Genomic DNA, 19,551 nt, shown 5'->3' with positions numbered 1-19,551 from the left:
CTTTTTTCCCCTCCAAACTTAAGTGCATGCTTAAGTGTTTCGCTGAATCAAAGCCTGAAAGGGACATTATATTTAAACAGGACCATGTGGTATAAAGAACAACCAAAATAAAGGCCTTTTTTGCAACTCCAAAGAATTATTTCTAAAGACTTGAGGGTGCGGGGGGGGGGTGTTTTGAAAACTACATTTCAGCGGCCTTGATGCTACAGCCTTGTATATTCTGAACCCAGCAAAAACACCAACAGAAAATGAAACCTGAAACACTATAGTACACAAGCAATTAGATGATTCTAATATATTCTTTTGTAACAGGGAATAGATACAAGAGAAGGTTACTTTATAACAAAGTACTACCGCAATCCATCTTTGGGGACAAGAGGAACTAACTCCTTGATAATACTTGGATGACGTTTTTCCATTGCATCGCTGGGACAGCACATTGACAAGAGATCAAAGGCCTGATTTGCCACTGCATTGCCCCATTTTCACCCTGGTGTAAGGCCATGGAGTCTGTCAGCTGGAAACATGACGGCATTGATGTCAGTGGAATGACACTGGTGTCAAATAGGAGCAATGCAGCAGGCTCTAAGCCTTCCCAACAAGTGTACAGGAACATATGTCTCCAACATGGAGTAATAAAAACTGAGAAGTGCAGAGTAACTCAGCAGGGAGGTTTAACTAGGCAGCTTTAAACTCCAATATTGGACCAACCACACAGCAAGGAAAAAATCCTGTTGACTTGAGTGGAGCCAAGATTTCACTCCAGATTGGTCTCCAGGTGTAAATTGGAACAACTCTGTATTATACCAGTAGTGGCCAATGTCCACAAGGGGCCACTAAGGCAGCTGAGGATTGCCAATCAATCATTATTCTTCTTCCCAGTCACATGCCCTGTGCAGCAGGGGCTGGGGAGGAGCATGTATGCTTTCCTCTACATCACAGAGGAGCTTTCTGCACTGCGGTGTTCCTTGGGCATCCTCTATGCCAGCATTAGAGTGCAAAGCTTCCTGCCCACAGTCCTATCGCACCGGTGGGTAAGCTTGAAATCAATACGAAAAAAAGGCGTTTCTTCTCTTACCTTATTCTGATCTGTCCAGTAAAAGAAAAATCCATGTGGATCTGTTCTAAGAAGAATTGGAGTCACAACAGTTGAATCCTACAAAGAAAGAATATGAACATTAAACTTGCAAGGCAGATACTAAAAGGCCATCCACCTTATCTTCACTGTTAACCAGTCCTAACAGCCACCAATCACAGACTGTCACTTACACAGTTTAATCCCACTTCCCAAATCTCCATTTTGATGTCAGAATATATTTTTAAGTAACTTAAATGTTTTCGTCTTCTACATTCTGTATATGTGCAAGAGAGAACGTATGTGCCCAATAATGCTCAGTTATACATATTAAATTACAGTAGGAGTCTTATTAATTCTGTTTTCCATTTAAATACTTCCTATTTTTGTCTGTTATTCACATATGCGGTATTTATAACTATATACATTTTTCTGAAAGCAGTTAAAAATCCACTTGTAAAGTCCCATATGTGGAATCATTGAAAATTTTATTTATAAAAATTATCCTGAAAGCGGATGTATATTTCTACTAGCCAGTTACTGCTCATGTAAAGCTTTGAAGCTCACCCATTTCCCCACACAACAATAAATAAGGCCAAATTCTACGTATCTTTAGAAAATATGGCTCTGATTGATCCAAATTAAAATCAAATGTGCTGAAGATTTAAAAAAAAAAAAAAAAAAAAAAAAAAAACACCCCATAAAACACAATTTAATCATGCAAGTTGCAGTCTATGATATTACTCAATGTTCTTTTATTCCAAAAGCAGATGCACTACACATAAAAATGTTAAAAAGCAGAAGAATGTTGATCTGTCTTAAATACTTATATGGCCCCTTTTACTGTAGTATCTGAGCACCTCACAATCTTTAAACCTGTTTATCCTCAACACCCCCCACGATGTAGGGCAGTGCTATTAACCCTGTATTACAGATGGGGAAACAGCACAGAGAGGTTAACTGATTTGTCCAAGGTCACACAAAGTCTGTGGCAGAGTAGGGACTTGAACCCCAGTGTCCCAATTCCTAGGAAAGGGCCCTCACCACTGGAGCATCCTTCCTTTCCATATACAAGCTTTTAAAGACTGGCGATCCTATCTGGACTGGAAAGGTATTACATTTGCTGCAGCAAATACTATCTTAAGAAAAGTGATTCAACGCTGACCATCTCAACAAGAGCCATTGGTCTTGAGACGATAACCAGTGGCCTGGCCACCATGGACCACAGAATGGGAGCCAGATGGCAAACTGATTTGCTGGGTCTTCCATAGGGTACATACACATGGTCTGCTTCCTGCAGTGTTTACACGAGAGCACCAAGTGGAGCAGTGGCAATCTCGTCATGGGAGTCAGGGTAGGCCTCATTCGGGTGCTTTCCTCAGGGGTGGACTGCACTTCAGGGTCCAAGGTTTGGACTGTCATCATCATTTTTTCAAGAACAAGGGGTGGAACAGTGGTTTCTCTGAGACAGCTGCCTGCCTGTAGCAACCATGTCACTTTATTTCCCTTGGTATCTACCCTGACAAGCACTTATTGGTCACACAAGGCCAATGCTGTACCAGTTTATAATTTGTTCTCACTGGCCTTTGTGGGTCAGGACTTGAAGACCCATCTTTCTGATTCAGTCCTCACCAGGGCCACCGCATGGGGAGAATGCACGATGGGCACTGGCTCAGAGGCATTTAGCTTGCTTTCTGACAAGCGGGCTGCGGGAAGGGCGGCCAGCACATCCCTCGGCCTGCACTGCTTCCCGCAGCCCCCATTCGCCTGGAACGGCGGACCGCGGCCAGTGAAACTGCTTGTCAAATGCATAAACAAAACACTGGAAACATATTTTCTCTAATCTCTTTCAGTTACCTTAACTTTAAGTGTCATTTGTATCAACAGTAGGTGCGTGGGGGGAGGGAGGAAAAAAATCAGAGAAGTGTGAAGAAGTTTTCATCCCGGCATGAGGACATATACTTTATAGGACCAAACTCTATGTTTCTTGTGGACGTACAAGGAATGCAGCATCAATCCTTCATGAGGATTATCTGACAAAACAAACTCACATGTGATATTATCTGCTTTGGGGACATGATTATTTATGGAGTACTTTATGTCAGCTTTACAAAGCACATAATGCCAGATTCAAACACTCTTACTCATGTTCAGTAGCACTTTACTGCACAAAACACTTTAATTCAACAGATAACAGGTAAAGGTATGAGAGAAGCCTATGTCCTTGCCCTGAAAGTATTACAGTTCAACTCAGAGAAGCACAACACAGGTCACCCACAGTTCAGATGTAAGATCAAGGGGAAACATTGAGGGTAAGAAGCTACGGAAAGGTGGACAGTAATAAGGAAAGACAACAAAACACAAAATGCGCTGGCTAGCATTGTTAAATGAAAACCAGAAATTCTCTCTGAACCTTAAAGTCATAGACCACAAGCAGTGGAATTTGTCTGGTAAACTATACTAGGACATTAAGCGTCCTGAGACAAGTGTTTTGACAGTCAAGTGAAGGGAAAGTCTGATCCATTAACAAAACCACTAGTGGTACTGTGTGTGTGTGTGTGTGTGTGTGTGTGTGTGTGAGCAAAAGAGGTCATAAATTAAAAAAGTATGGACGGAGACAAGATATTTTGCTATGATTCAGCAACGCACTTCGGTACCTGCTTAACCTTAAATTTCAGTAGAACTTGTGCCTATGCTTAAATGTTTTGCTGAATAAAGATCGGCTTAAGCACACACTGGATTGTTTTCCTGAATCAGGGTCTTTCCCAGTTCCAAAGGGTCCAGTGTGGTTGCGTGTGTAAATCACACACCTTCTGGCTGTGGTGTTCTGTCCCATGTAGTGGCACCGAGACCAAAAGAAAGATAAAATGACACTGCTCTACAGCCTGAGCTAAGAGCCAGTTGGCTTTTAGCTCATGCAGTAGAGACTCATGCACTAAGTTCCAGAGGTCCCAAGTTCAGTCCCGCCCGCCAATAACCAGGGTCTGTCTGTGTTACACATGTACTAGACACAATGGAAAATAAGTGTAAAACAAACCTAATGAAGAAGAGATTGAGTGGATGTCAGTATCTGTAAAATGTTCTGAAATCTGTTCCTTTCCAAAAGAAATGATTCATATCCCATAACTGCCTTTCCTCAGCCCACCTCTAGACATTTTTTGTGCCGTCTGTACGTAAACTGACAGCAGAGGAAAAGAGACACAAGTTGCTCCTCTGAAGGATGAGGCACAGAGGACATTTGGAGGGGGCGGAGGTGTTGGGAACGACAGGCATAAAGAGATTATGTCTAGGATTAATCAGTTTTGCTGGTTAATCATTTCAAATCAACTGCTTAAATCCAAAAGCTGTTTGGATGCATCTGTGCAGACGACATACGGCTGTCAAAGTACGATTTTTCAAGTCTCGGGCAGTGGGATGCCAGCTATATTCAGCAGACTTCGTAGTGCCACAAAAAGAATTGCACCAAAGCCTCCAATCCCCATAAAGGTGACAAAATGGAATCTGCACCATGCGATGCACAAAGAGGAATTATACATAGTCTCTTTAATTAAAGCTTCGGAGTAAAGTAAAAATTTTACTAGAATACAAAATCAAAAGCTGTGCTAAAGCGGCAGATTTTTTTTTTTTAAGTCAGGAAATGCAAAAGCAAGAGTTGCTACAAGAACATTATTTCTGCTCTGTTACTAATTTATAACCATTTCTACTCTTGTTTTTCCATGTTAAATGCACTGCTCTGATATGACAGACTTTTTTATTATGTGTATTACAACAGAACATAAAAGTCCCAACCAAAATTGGTGCCCCACTCCGCTAGAGCAAGAGAGACAGTACCTGTCCCATAGAACTTTTATTTACTGTATTGGACTTTTAAAAATTTTTGTCTACAGCTCTGTCACCCTTATGTCAGCTGTGAGAGACAGCAGCAATGGCTGGGTTCAGACTGTCTCAACGTTCTTGTTTCTAAAATAAGAGCTCTCATCCAGAGCCATACTCCTATTTCTGGTCAAGTATTGACTCACAAGTAGCTTTTTATTTGGGGGCAGGAGGGGGAAAAAAAAAAACCACACCAATCAAAAAACCCATGAAAACTCCCTATATATTTACATATAAGAAAATGAGGAACCTAAATCAGTGCATCAGGAGCTTGGCCAACCCCATGGGAGGGACAGCTCAGTGGTTTGAGTATTGGCCTCCTAAACCCAGCCTTGTGAGTTCAATCCTTGAGGGGGACATTTAGTGACCTGGGGCAAAAATCTGTCTGGGGATGGGTCCTGCTTTGAGCAGGGGGTTGGACTAGATGACCTCCTGAGGTCCCTTCCAATCCTGAAAAAAAAAGTCTGACTTAAAAGATAAATATTTCATATACAATTGTTGTATTATATTTACAAATAAAATATTATTGCACCCCACACTGCTACAAGTCATCCTGAGGAGTATCTTCAAACTCATTCATTCAGTTTACTGGCCCACTTCCCAACCTCCCCAAATGGAGCAGTTTTCCATCTGCACCTACAAAGACAACAAAACAAAGGAGACACAAAAGCACTTTAGGAGTGTACAAAATACAATTGGCTTCCATCCAGGTAAACAAGACACCCCTACAAAGGAAAAACACCCAAGGACAAACAAAGAGGGAGGGGGCAAACTCATGTCTTCCCCACCCCAATTGAATGCAACACACAAAAGGAAGGACAGAGAATAAAGCAACAGAAGGAAAGACGAGGCTCGCTTGACTATCCTCACACAAGTGAACAAAGAGGCTGTTCTCAGCACAGTCTCTCAGGACCAGATTTCTGAAGAGCTCAACTCCCATTTAGGCACCTGATTGTCAAAAGGTACTCAAAGCCCAGCAGCTCCCGTTGAGAGCAATAGGTGTCCCTTTTGGAAAGCCAAACACGTCTTTAGGTACCTAATATGGGAGCTGGCTTCTTTTGAACATCTGGCCCGAAATAAACAGAAGAACCAATACATTGCATGCTGACACATTCATGGAGACGTTCCAAGAATACAATCAAGATGTGGGATGGGGAAGAGACGAGGGTGGAGAAGAAAAAAAGAGAAAGGCACAGCAGCTCTGCAACGTCTAGCCAACAAGTCCAGGCCACAAAATGACCACAAAATTGTTAGCAGCTTCAAATACCACCCTCTGCCTACTATTGCCAAGCAGAGCTCTGGCTTCTGATGGACTTCCTCTGCAAATTCCTGAAATAAAAACCTCAGCAGCAGCATGGACCCAATCTGACAGATCAGTACATACAACATTGGAGGGATTAAAAAAAAAAAATCCTGATTTTTAATTAAAAACAGATTTTTATTTTATTTACATGTCGCTAGTTCTTTACTCTCTTCCAATTTTATAGCCTTGAATTGCTCAGACATTTTGGACTATTTTCTTTAAGTAGTTTCTGAACTGTTAGTATAAATTTCACATTTTGCATCGAGATATTTTCCACTAAAAAGTTTCACACTTAAAACACTCTTCTATTCCTGTGCTGTATTTGCAACCACCACCACCTCCTGACATACTGCATTTACAGAAGTCAAGAAAGCTGAAATGCACCAGCCAGGCTACATGCCTCCATCAAAGTTTGAAGTTAATGGGACTTGTGCTCATAAGTCATTCAGGAGACTTGAAAATTCCCCCCTTAGAAGCATAACTTTAGGCTCCCATTTTGGAAAATTTGGGCCTGAGTATATAAAAAAAGTGCATTGTAATTTTTAGTGTACTGAAAAACCTAAGTGACTTTTCATTGTTGTAAAGAGATTTTATGCCTCTGAGGCACAATCAAAGACAGTGGGATGCCTACCCACACTGCACCACACACTGCCCGATGCTGGGTGGATACGCTGAATGGCACAAACGACCCAACGTGAATGCATTCTGCCAAAACTTACTGGTGCAACTTCTGTGTTGAGACGCGTCCTATGAGAAATGCTACAAAAGTGGATGGATGGCTTTAAGCACAAGAGCAGCAGACAGACGATCAGGAGTAAAATTATGAACCTGTTTAAGAATCGGCAGGATCAGGGCTTTAATTGCCCAATATTTTGTTTTTCGCCTATAGAAGTTTTGTAAGGGCTTGTCTACATGAATGTTTAGTTCATTGCAAGCTCGGGTGTGAACCTACTCCGCACTCACCTGCTGCACTGTCTGTATGGACCCCGCTGATGCCCTCCCAGTGTCAAAAAGCACTAGATCAATGCACTTTAACGAACGGTTAATGCAGGTCTCCAGGATTCCCAAGGACAGAAGTGTGCAGCAGGCTAAAGTCACACTCCAACTTGCCACAACCTAAACATTCATGTAGACAAGCCCCTCAGATTCCGCCAAAGCCAGGCCCACATACAGCATTTGTATGGGTATAATTATTACAGTCATCGGTGTAGATTTTTTTTAAACCAAAATAGTTATCCCATTATAACCTCGAATGTGGATGCAGTTAGAGCGGTATAAAGGCACCTTATACTAGTATAATTAACTCCCCTTCCTGTACAGGAATAAGTTATAGTGGTATAAGCACTTTTATACTAGTACAACTACTAGGATTGCTCCGCTTTAACTACACCAGTACAGTCTAGCTAAAAGCAGGCCAAGTTTTCTACGCGGACAAGCCCTAGGAAGGGCATTTAAAACTATAGGTTTAAAAACATTTTTTAGGGCATTACAAATTTTCCTCTAACGTGTGTCCTGCTGCAACTTTTAAATGACTTCTAAATAAATTTAAAATAAATTCCTGATTTAAATAAATGATTTTTTTTAATCAAGTTATTTAAACGCCTCAGCAATCTCCATCTTAACACAACGTTAAGATTTTAAAACCACAAAAGCCAAGTGACTCAGCGTTAAGGTTGTGGCCGCCCTTTTAACTCCGCTTCGTGTGTGTGTGTTAAGGGTATATTCTTCCTTCTGTTGAAGACAACGGCAAAATCGTCACAACTTCAGCTGGAGAAGGAATGGACCCTACAATACAGGCTTTCAAACCATGGGGAGGGGAAAGATGAGCTATCTTCGGCAGAATATTTTTTTTTTAAAAAAACATACAAATATGGAGTAACTGAGTGGCGGTAAACAAAATGGAACAAACCTGCACTACTGAAGAAATGTGTTTTTTATTTAATTGTTTTAAGAAGTGCAATATTAAGAGTAGGATTTTTAAAGATGCTCTGTATTGGCCTTTCTCTGCGCCGTTGGAGTCAGTGGGAACTTTACGGAGGACTTCAGTGGGAGCAGAGTTAGGGCAATGCTCACCCTAGCTTTCTGCGATGTCTGCATGTCAAGGAGGGGGTGTCATTCCCAGCTCAAGGAGCTATACTTGCGCTAGCTCTGAGGGAGCTAGCACACGCAACAGAGTGTGTAGCCATGGCAACTTAAATGGCAGAAGGGGCTAGCTGCCCTGAGGCAGAGGTGCTGGAACGGAATAGGGGCATGGCCCCATCACCTTTAAACCGGCCGGCCATAAGGGTTAAAGGAGCAAGTGGAAGGGGCGGAGTCTTGGGGTGGGGGAAGTGGCAGTGTAGAGGCAGGACCTTGGGGAAGGGGCGGTGCAAGGGCGGGAAGAAGGGGCAGCACGGGGCCACGGTTCAGGCACCAGTGCCCCCCCCAGGATGCTTCCGTCGCTCCTGACCTGAGTCCATGCCTAGTATCTCCAGCGGGTACATACTCAGGGCAGCTCGCACTGTTTTTAGTGCACTAGCTTTGTCCGAGCCAGCTGAGAGCTAGAACAAGGATGTCTCCTTGAGCCTGGCATCACCCACCCAGCTCAAAGTGTAGACATGTCATTTTGCTAAACAAGTGTTGGGGATGGGGATTGAAATGGGAACAACACACCCTCACCACATAGGGGCACTGTGAATATTAATTCATTGATGTAGTATCTGAGTGCTTCAACAACAGTGAGGAGTGCCACAGAAAAGCCCTTGAAGAAACTAATAATTGTGTCGTCAGCGCAGGGTTTGAACAGTATGCAGTAAATAAGCCACGGAGCCATCCCCTGAACAATGAGGACTGTTGCTGATTTATTCAATCTTATTACCATCCATCCTGTGCAATGAATGAGCCGGGAATCCTGTGGAAAAATAGTATGTGATTATGCAATTAAAGACTATATCATAATGCATACGCACAAGGGACCAAATTGCACTGGCAATCTTAATTCTGGCATTTCCTAGCTTTTGATTGCTTGATTTTGCAACCTTACTAATGGTCTTTTAATGTGGTCTGACTGTAGTAACAAAAAATTCATTTAAAAAAAATTCTCTTTTAAAGCAAAGTTTTGTATAGAAGTAGAGCAGGTCAAAACTTCCTTAACTAGAACTTTTTTCAAACAAACTCTTTCTCTAAACTGAGATTTTTATGCAATAAATTGCAATGTTATCAAAACTTTTATACAAGTTTTTCATTTAAAAATATCCCATCTTGTTTCAGTAAATAAAAAAAAATTCAGTGACCATTTTGAAGTGTTTTAGCTAACAAAAAGATGAGGCTGACACATTTTGACAGTCAGTTTTTCTCTGTTTCCCCCCCCCCCCCAAACTCTAAAAGAAAGCATTTTTGCACAAAGAACATAATGATACATCAAATTCTACTGATGTAACTTTTATTTTACCAGATTAAAACAGATAAGGATTTCAGTCCTTTCATCATTATTTGGCATAGCTGTTTGAAGGATAGTCCAGTGCTTAGGGCACTAGCTTGTGACTTCAGAGACCTCATGTCAAGTCCTTTCTCCGCCACAGACTTCCTGTATGACCTTAGGCAATTCACTTAGCCTGTGTCCCAGTACCCCCTCTGTAAAGAGGGTAAAATAGAACTTGCCTATCTCACATGGATGTTGTGAGAATAAATATGAAAAGCGATTGTGAGGAGGTCAGATATTAAAGTAGTAGAGGCTGTATCTGGAATTGAAAATCATTTTCATATCCTTTTGGGAGAAGAGGCTGCTCATGTTATACAAGATAACCTTGGGGCCAAATCTCTGTCCCACAAAAAAAGTCAATGAACGCTTTCCAATGGAGTTGAATAAGATCTGAATTTATCCTGTGATGAATTAGCTGATTGAACATTTGAAACATGATTTTTTTTAAATTCAGTATCCAATTATCTTCTTGCGTTACAAGACAACTGTTCTACTACATTTTCCCACTAGTTTAGATAACAGTGTATCCTTCCCTAGTTGATTTTTGTTCATTATATTTGGTCCGATCATTGCAGATTAAATATAATTTAAAAAAATAAAATAAAAAACCTGATCATGTTGGACTCAAAAAAAGCCCCAAATCCAAACCGGCTGGAAAAAACAAAGATGTTCAGTTGAGTATATTCTTCTTTTTTGAAAGAAGGAAGAGTCTAATCTCTGAATATATCTAAGAGCAGATGAATGTTGATTCATTTCCGAGACCTCAGAAATATACAGTAGTGACAGATTTGGACAGAATAAAAAATAAAAATGCCAAAATAAAACAAGCTATATAAGAGCCAACAATTTAAACCACATATGAAAGTTTCTTCGAGAAATACATTCTCAGGCAAGTATTCACAACTAGTTTGTTTTATTTATTTCTGCTTAGCCAAACTGATAATACTTGATACATGTACATATTTATTTGGATGTTTATAAAGTATAATAAACACATCTAATGTTCTTGATAATCTTCTGAAAAAGACTCTAAAATAAACAAACAGGCCCATGAATTCTCCCAGATCAAAATCACACAGCACTAATCACCAACCAAGTTCAAAAGCATTTTATAAGATTGGGTAAAGATAATCTAGCACAGTGGCTCTCAACTCTTCCAGACTACTGTACCCCTTCCAGGAACCTGATTTGTCTTGCGTATACGCAAGTTAGACCTCACTTAAAAAGGACTTGCTTACAAAATCAGATATAAAAATACGGAAGTAAGTGTCACATATCAGGGGGTAGCCATGTTAGTCTGTATCCACAAAAACAACAAGGAGTCCGGTGGCACCTTAAAGGCTAACCGATTTATTTGGGCATAAGCTTTCGTGGGTAAAAAAAGCTCACACTTGTTTATTACACTTGTGAGGTTTTTTTACCCACGAAAGCTTATGCCCAAATAAATCGGTTAGCCTTTAAGGTGCCACCGGACTCCTTGTTGTTTTTGTGGAAGTGTCACAGCACATTATTACTGAAAAATTGCTTACTTTCTCATTTTTACCATATATTATAAAATAAATCAATTGCGATATAAATATTGAACTTACATTTCAGTGTATAGTATGCAGAGCAGCATAAACAAGTCATTGTCTGTATAAAATTTTAGTTTGTACTGATTTCACTAGTGCTTTTTATGTAGCCTATTGTAAAACTAGGCAAATATCTAGATGAGTTGATGTACCCCCTGGGAGACCTGGGATATGCATACCTCTGGTTGAGAATCATTGGTCTAGCAGATGGGTCCTTCTGAAGTCTACTGCAGTACTCCGGGTTCAATTTCGGACTTCGCTAAGAACGTCCTGGGTGAGCGTGGGCACTTAGTTTGTCTACACCTCTGTTCCCCACCTGTAAAATGGGAATAACATTTCCCTACCTCCCAGAGGTATTGTGAAGATAAAAATCCATTAGTTTTGAGGGGCGCAGGTGCTACTGTGATGAGTAGATAGGATATAGATATTTACCCCATTTTACAGAGGAAGGTATGGAGGTAGAGAGTGATTAAGTGACTTGCCCATGGTCATAAAACAATGACATGGCAGAGCCCAGGGCCAAGATTTAAGAGTGAGTCAACCTGAGACAAACTGAAGAACCTCATTTTCAGAGGTGAGTGCTCAGCCCTTCCTAAAGATAAGACCCCTTTAAGGTATCTCAATTTGGGCAATCAAAATTCACTTGCCCCCGACTTCCCACCTGGTGTCCTAGCCCCTGGATGCTGCTGCGCATGGAACAGTTCAATTCTGATAACTACATTTTTAGTTCAAACTGGGTTCCAGTTTTATGGCCAGAAAGTCATCTAATTTAGGCAGCATTCCCGGTAAATATAACCTCTCCATTACTTATTGGTAGACTACACTTGAAAGCGGAAGTAAATAGCGTAAGCAGCAAAGACCCGGTCAAAGCCTTTATATAAAGTACATATTATCACTCGGGAAGATAAGAAACTCTTTAAGTGAGAATTGAAAACAAATACACTTTGTAACATAGAACACTCCATTAACCTGCCTTGGCATGCCAATTACTGCCACTAGACAATACCAGTTAAACTGTGTCCTAGCTCTGGGGCTGGTGCTACCTCAGCTATGTCAGTGCTGTTCCTGCTGGGGCCACACAGCAGAAACCATTACACACAATCAGGGATGCTAGAACAATTTGTATATAGTGGGGGTGCTGAGAGCCATTGAATCAAACTGTAAACCCTGTATATAATGGAAACCACTTCAAGCCAGGGAGCGACCCCAGCTCCCCTAGTTCCAGCAGCTATACACACAAAGCCAGGGCAGAGCTCTGCCTCCACCAACCCCATGAGAAAACAAAAACAAAAACACTCCTTTGTACTCCGGTTTCTTTAACTCACCCAGCTAGTAATACATCTGCCTTTATCATGCCCCTCCCCTTGCACTATCCCTAAACAGAGTGGACTTTGGAAAGCCTTAAACTGTCGTTTTTCAGTGAACGTAGTTCTTTTGAAGACTGCTTTAAAACTCTCCAAGGAAGAATTATTAAAAACCTTGGGTCTGATTTACAGTTGAGTGGCCCAAGTAAATTCAGTTTGTAAACCTCCTCTTCCTGAAACGGTAACTGTCCAACACTGGGAACGAAGGACACCAGTGTGTCTACAGCACTGGCAGTCAAACCAATGCTTGACTAATCCAGACTTCTTTCCCTGCTATGAAAGGCTAAGATTTTCAGTGACCCGTGATTCTGCTCCCCTTCATTTTTGGAAACCTAGCTTGAGACAGCTTAAAGGATCCCAATTTCGGAGGGCAAGGTGCTCAGCCCTTTCTAACAATTAGGCCCCCCGATAATGAGTCTCAAGGCAAAAAAACCTTCAATGGGAAAGTGGATGGCTATGGGGATATTATAGTCACCTGCAATCCTGGTGTATGAGAACTCCACTTGTCTCATAGGATAGAGGCATATTCTCTTTTATTTAAATAAGATTTTAATTGGATTTCAACATATAGGACAGGAAATCCCCTGCAGAACACATGGAATTTCCAGACTTTACAACTGTGTAGACTGCACTGATTTAAACTTGGTCTAAATTGACAGAAGATTATCACTGCTCAGAGCACAGTCCAATGAAGTCAATTGAGATCACTCACACACTTCACACAGACATCGGATCAGACCCTACACAAAGGGTGTAGGTGACCGATTTGCACTTACGAGTAGATGAGGGTCCACAGCACACATTTAGCACTACATGTGTTGCGCTTCTTAGCAGTCTCAGTGAAGTTACTAGATGGACATTGAAGCGAACTGCCCTCTGTATACCTAGGAATAGCTGCTCCAGGCCAGGTTCCAAGCACCCTGGTGGGTGAGTTTAAAAGCCTGCATTACTACGGCTTCTGCCAGCAATCCAGCACCATTCAATCTCACCCCAGCATCATTCAAAGAAGTACTAAATTAATTCTTTAAAAGCTATTGCTTTAGTCTTCATCCAATGCGTTGTGTGACTGTGTTATAGCCAGTAAGTGCTACTCTGGGTAAAACCCTTTCAGTACTCCCATTTGCAGAAAGCCATTTTCAGTGGCTTATAACTCATCTGGAAAATTTTGCTCTGGGCTGAAACTTGGTACAAGTCACAAGGTTTTGCTGAGGAAGAGCCTTTGTTTTATGAGATGTGAAAAGAAGTCAATAGGGTCATTTTTCTATTAGAGAAATAAAACAGAAGGGAAATGTGCTGTATGGGAAAAACATAGGTAGGGGATAATTCTGTCTTGACAGAGGAGTGGATCAAATCTTTTCCAAAGCAGATCCCTAGGGTTGTACCAAAACACACACAAAAAAAGTTGTTTTCAGGTGCTTTGGGGAGGCCACAATAACAAACTAAAATTCCAGGACCAAGTTCTGTTGACTTGTGAATTCAGTGAGAATTTGTCTCTGCTTACAAATAGGACCAGTATTCATCTATGGGAGGAAGAAGGGGGTAAGAGAGAGGAATAGCTAATTATTTGTTTAGTGAGAGATTTTCAAAATCACTTAAGGGGTTTAGGAGCACACATCCTATTGATAGTCAAGGGAGCTTGTGCACCTAAACCCTTTAAGCACCTTTGAAGATCTCCTCCTACAAAAGCAGATTATGAGAAGTATTCTCCCCTGCCTCCACCCAACAAATATTTCATAAGGAACCTTGGTGCATGAGCTTAACTTCTCTGCATATCCACTATGTTTAGACAATGGATCCAAAGTAGCTATAATGGTCTATTATGTTTTCTTGTCATGGTAAGTTTAACATATTATGTATCATTATTATTATGGCCTATTGTTTCACAGAGGAGCTCCTATATACACACACACATTTTCACACTTTAGACCATAAAGCCTCAGGTCAATGATGCTCATTTAAAAACAAAAAATGAATAAAAAAAAAATCTGAATACAGGCAAACAGGCTAGATGGAAAAGACTCCAAAGTCTCTGTTGATTGGCTCAGTAGCAGATACTTTAAGTTGCCACTAAACATACATTTGCATGAAATGTCCCCACTACAGAGTGTCAAATTAGGCTCACTTCCACTAAAATGTTTTTTTCCTGGGATAATTCCATTGCTGGAACAAGGCATTGTGGATAAAAAAAAAATATTAAAGGGGGAAAAAAAAAATAAAAAATAAAAAATAAAACACACACTCTCATGCATGCATACTAAGTAAATTGCAATTAAACAAATCAAAAGAGAGTTAAGGCTCAAAACTATTTCACAATGTTATGCCCATGGCAGGTGTCTCAGTGTCAGATAATCTCAGCCCGAGTCCTACATTCATATACGTTCGAGAGAACCCTCATCACCCAGAGAACCCCACTGAGAGAATGGGGCTGGGCATGGGGATCCATTCTTGCATATGAGGTTGCAGGATTGGGGGGGCCCATATGTGCCAGATATAACAGGGAATCCATGATGATAATCTTGATTTAGGATTTATATCCTTTGTCAGTTTTTGCTAACAAACTTCATGTTTAATATTGTGGGTGGTTTCATTTAGTCTATATAATATTAATACATAGTTATAATTAGATAAAAACACCCAGTAAGTTATTTATCCAGGAAGACTCCATTTTCACAGAGTGCATCTCTTCACCTATAGACATTTCTAAATCACGGTTCAGTAATAGCCTTCACAAATAAAAACGAAGGACCAAATTCTCTGCAGACTTAACTTCATCAGCTCGTTTTATCTGCAGATAATCTAGCCCTATCTTTCAAGGTAACAATATCAGCAAGATATTGCAAAGAATTCTGTTCTTGCCACAGTTACACATCCGAGGGTCAGGAAAAAGAGGCAAAACACATAATCCATGTTGGAGAACTCCTCGGATTCTTCACCTAGAGAGTGTAAATCACTGTTAACTTGCCCTCAGCGGATATGTGGTTTGTGAATTTGCTGGCAAGATTGCTTACCAAAAAAAACCCAAAAACAAAAAACCACAACAGTAAGGCTGAGACTGTGCTGTGATCTACAATATGGCAAATCTGATGAGCGAGAACTCAGAGGTGTCAACTCAACCTGAATAGCAAGTGAATTATTCATTTTAGATCCAAATCTACCTCAGGCACTATGTGACCCTGGTGTTAGCTCACTGTTTATTACTGTAAATTATTGGCACGGCCATGAAACTCAGCGTCTAGGAATCCCTTAATAAGTAAATCCCCATTGCTTCAAGACTTCCCTCCTAATTTTTTGGTGTTGCATCCCTCACTGCAAGCGTTTGTCACACATTTCTGAAGGTCAGGATCACACCTTTGGTCTCTTGACAGGTTGAGAGCAATGGTAACGTGATACTGCGTAACAGAACTGGAACGGTGAACTGCACTCTCTCTCGGCAGTCCCACTAGCTGTTACTGTGCATGTCTCTAGAGAAGTAAACTTTACAGCAAGAATTTTTTTTTTTGAGAGAGAGAGCTGAGCTAGTATAAAGGGAGATCTCGAAAACTAGTTCTTCTCAACGACTCTTGCCTTTCAAGCTGTGCAGCACGTCGGTCTTCTCCTTTATGTCCAATCCATATACTTTCATCACAATGCTGCCTCTGTGCATACTTCAGCACCGACCCTGGTGGGGTATCCATTTCTCTAGCTGTGTGTGGAGGGCAGGGACCGTTGAGGTTTTACCACAGGAGCAAGCACTGAGGGATGGGATTGGCAGTGAACCTGTCCCCTCTGTTTCCTTCCACCCGGTGCTATATCCTCCCCACCCATAACTGTTGGCCCAATGGGGGTGTGGAGAGGAGAATGCTATCTACCTGGTCTCTGAAGAAGACCCTGGTACAGCCAATAGGGAGAGAAAGAAGTCCCAACTGCTAAATGGCTACCGTGCAGGGGGCAGCACAGAGCTATCCCTCTCCCACACAATGTAGCAATGCGAAGATGAAGAGACAGAAGTAGTAATCTGATGTTTCAGGGGAGGAAGGGACCCTGCCAGGGTGTGTGATTTTGTATTGAAGGGATGTGCGTGCGTTTTGTGTTGCAGAAACAAGAATGCGCCAGAAGGGGGGCTTGTGGGGAGGCTTGAATGCATCTAGATTTTGGGAGGAGTCAAGGATTGTGGAGAGACGTTTGCCGAGGAAGGCAGGGGAGTGGGTACCTGTGATGTTCTTCATGTAGGGGATGCAAGAGTGTGTATGCACAGGTCGTGTGATAGAGGGTGGAGAGGTAGTAGCTTTTATTGGGCCAACTTCAATTAGTGAAAGAGACAAGCTTTTAGCCTACTTCAGGTCACAAGGTGGAAGGGGAAGAGTCCATAAAGAGAGTGGGAATGAAGAAGACAGGAGAAAGCAGCGAGGGGCTGAGAAAGTGTTCATTATGGAAAGAGAACACAGGGAAAGAAAGAGGAAGGGAATAGAAGCGAAGAGAATACACTTTATATTACCATATATAACAACATAGGGTAAATTAGATGGAATACAACATAACCAAGAGACACAGGAGAGGGGAAAGATAAACAGTGAATGAAGTGAAATGGAAAGAACAGATAGATGCAAGGGAGACAAAGTTCAGAAAAGTTTTAGTAGACGAGACAGTTTAGATGTCAAAGGGTTACAATAAATAATATATATGAAGGTGCACACACTAGCATATATGTTATGCTAATATTAATAGGAACAATAATTCACTGCCAGCATGGAAATAAAGCCGTACTGTCAACCTGCTCCCTCTCCATTTTAAACTGTCCTCTTTTCCTCCCAGAATCATCCTCCAACTTTTTTAATATGTGCTTGCACCTGTGTCGATTCCTGGACCACACATTCACTCTGCCCTCTGGAAACAAATCCAGTCACTCCGAGGCAACACCACACACGGGGATTAGCGCCAAACTCAATGCATCCAAATGTGGATTCCCCTTTTTTGGAGGAATAACCCTCTTCCCCCACGCTCCCCTCCAAAAAATATATGAAATTCAACACGCTGCAAGGACCCCGGGCCCCGCTCTCAGCTCTGCCCCAGAGGGTTAGCACACAACAGGTTTAAAACAAGGTGAGGCTGCTCCTGTCTTCCCCCATCCCAGGGCGGTACATGGCATGCAGCTCGCTCCATGTGCGGGTCGGAGCCATGGATCGATCAGCTCTGCACGTTGCCTTTCCCCCGCCGCCCGAGGGCAGCCCGGGGGGGGGACGCGCGTGGGAGTGGGCTGGGGCACGCGTGGGAGCAGGGGGGGAGGGACACGCGTGGGAAGCGGGGACGGGGGTGGGGGGAAGCTCCGACTTACATCGTCCCACTTGACAAATTTGGTGCCCTTCTTCAGGAGGTCGGAGACGCAGACGGGTTTGAGCTGCAGCGCGTGGACGCCTGGCTGTGCCCCGGCCATGGGCAGCGCATGGAGGCTGCCCGCAGGAGGGCAGCCCCGGGGGGAAGGAAGGACGGGCAGGAGCTTGGGCTGCAGCCGCTGCGGCAGCGGCGCGGAGAAGCCGGGCGAGGGAGTCACCGGCGCGCAGGGGCGGCGAGCAAGTAGCTGGCGCGGCCGCCGGCGGACAGAGCCATGCAGCGGCGGCACATCCTATATACCCGCGCGCCCGCCGCGAGCGCGCTGCCCGCCCGCCGCCGCCTCCTTCCCCAGCTGACTCGGCCCCCAACTTTCCTCCGCGCTCGGCTAGGTCACCGGCCTGCCCGCGGGGCGGCAGCGCCACCTCCCGGCGCGAGCAGGCCGCTGCAGCGGGAGGAGAATGGGGGCGGGGCTAGCTTTGCAACCCCCCAGGCGAGGTTAGGGGAAGGCCAGCTCTGGGGGGGGGGGGGGGGTAGCACCGCTGTGCTTTTCCCCTCCCTCCAATCCCCGCTCTTCCAGTCGTCCACAGTATTGCATGGCCCTTTCCCAGCAGGCAGCTGGGGGCAGGGCCCACCTGCAGAACAGGTGACAGTCTGCTAAGCATGAAGGAGGAAATCCTGGCCCCACGTGGCAAAACGCCCCTGGGCCTTCAAGCAGAGGCAATATTCCACCCAGGAGTCTTATAGCTAGGGTGACACCCGTCCCTCCTGCCCAGGGACCGGTGACGAGCATCCCCGGGAGTGCAGGACATACAGGAGACAGCCCACATGGCAGCCACAATTAGGGTGACCAGCTGTCCCGATTATAGGGACAGTCCTGATATTCGGGGCTTTGCCTTATATAGGTGCCTATTGCCCCCCACCCTCTGTCCCGATTTTTCACACTTGCTGTCTGGTCACCCTGGCCGCAATGATGGGAAAGATTCAAATGTTAGGGTTGGTTATTTGTTTTTTAAAGCCCAAACTTCACTGCCCCGGGTGGGGGGACCAGAGCCAAAGCCCAAGGTCTTCAGCCCCGGGTGTTGGGGCTTAGGCTTGGGCTTCAGCCCCGGGCCCCAGCAAGTCTAACGCCAGCCCCGGCGAACCCCTTAAAACTGGGTCGTGACCCACTTGGGGTCCCAACCCACAGTTTGAGAACTGCTGCTTTATATCATCAGTAAAACATACGGGGGGAAATTATCTCCCTAACTTTCCTACATCTGTCCTTTATTTCCTTGAAACGTAGCTCACCCTACCTATATAGAACACCATGCTTAGACACGGGTTCTATGTCCCGCTCTGTCATTGGCCGGCTGCATGACTTTGGGCAAGTCATTGCACAGTCTTCTGCCTCAGTTTCCCCATTGTGCAATGGGGATAATGATACTGACTTGCTGTGTCGAGCACTTTGAGCCCTATGGCTGAGAAGTGCTGTATCAGAGCTAGGGATTATTATTAAAGTAATCATTAAGCATTTCTCTTATTCCCTAACTTACTGTAACAGATGGTGTGAGAACTCTGGGTTTGCAAGACCCAGGGGCAAAAGTTGTATCACACTTGCT

The 19,551-nt window shown here is 43.3% G+C and overlaps 1 protein-coding gene across 1 annotated transcript in view; it reads right to left on the bottom strand.

Moving 5' to 3' along the window:
- Positions 1-18,244, bottom strand: part of PLCB1 (phospholipase C beta 1) — a gene marked incomplete in the record, with an annotated part of 630,990 nt that extends 612,746 nt beyond the window's left edge. Inside the window, 2 exon segments of the mRNA XM_034764106.1 lie at positions 1,079-1,156; positions 17,958-18,244. Coding sequence (XP_034619997.1) covers positions 1,079-1,156; positions 17,958-18,056 — 177 coding nt within the window.
- Positions 18,245-19,551: the final 1,307 nt, after the last annotated feature.

This window comes from Trachemys scripta, chromosome 3 (genome assembly GCF_013100865.1).
Source record: "Trachemys scripta elegans isolate TJP31775 chromosome 3, CAS_Tse_1.0, whole genome shotgun sequence".
NCBI classification, from domain to species: Eukaryota; Metazoa; Chordata; order Testudines; family Emydidae; genus Trachemys; species Trachemys scripta.
The sequence above is the reverse complement of the archived record's forward strand: the minus strand, read 5'-3'. Positions and strand labels throughout refer to the sequence as shown.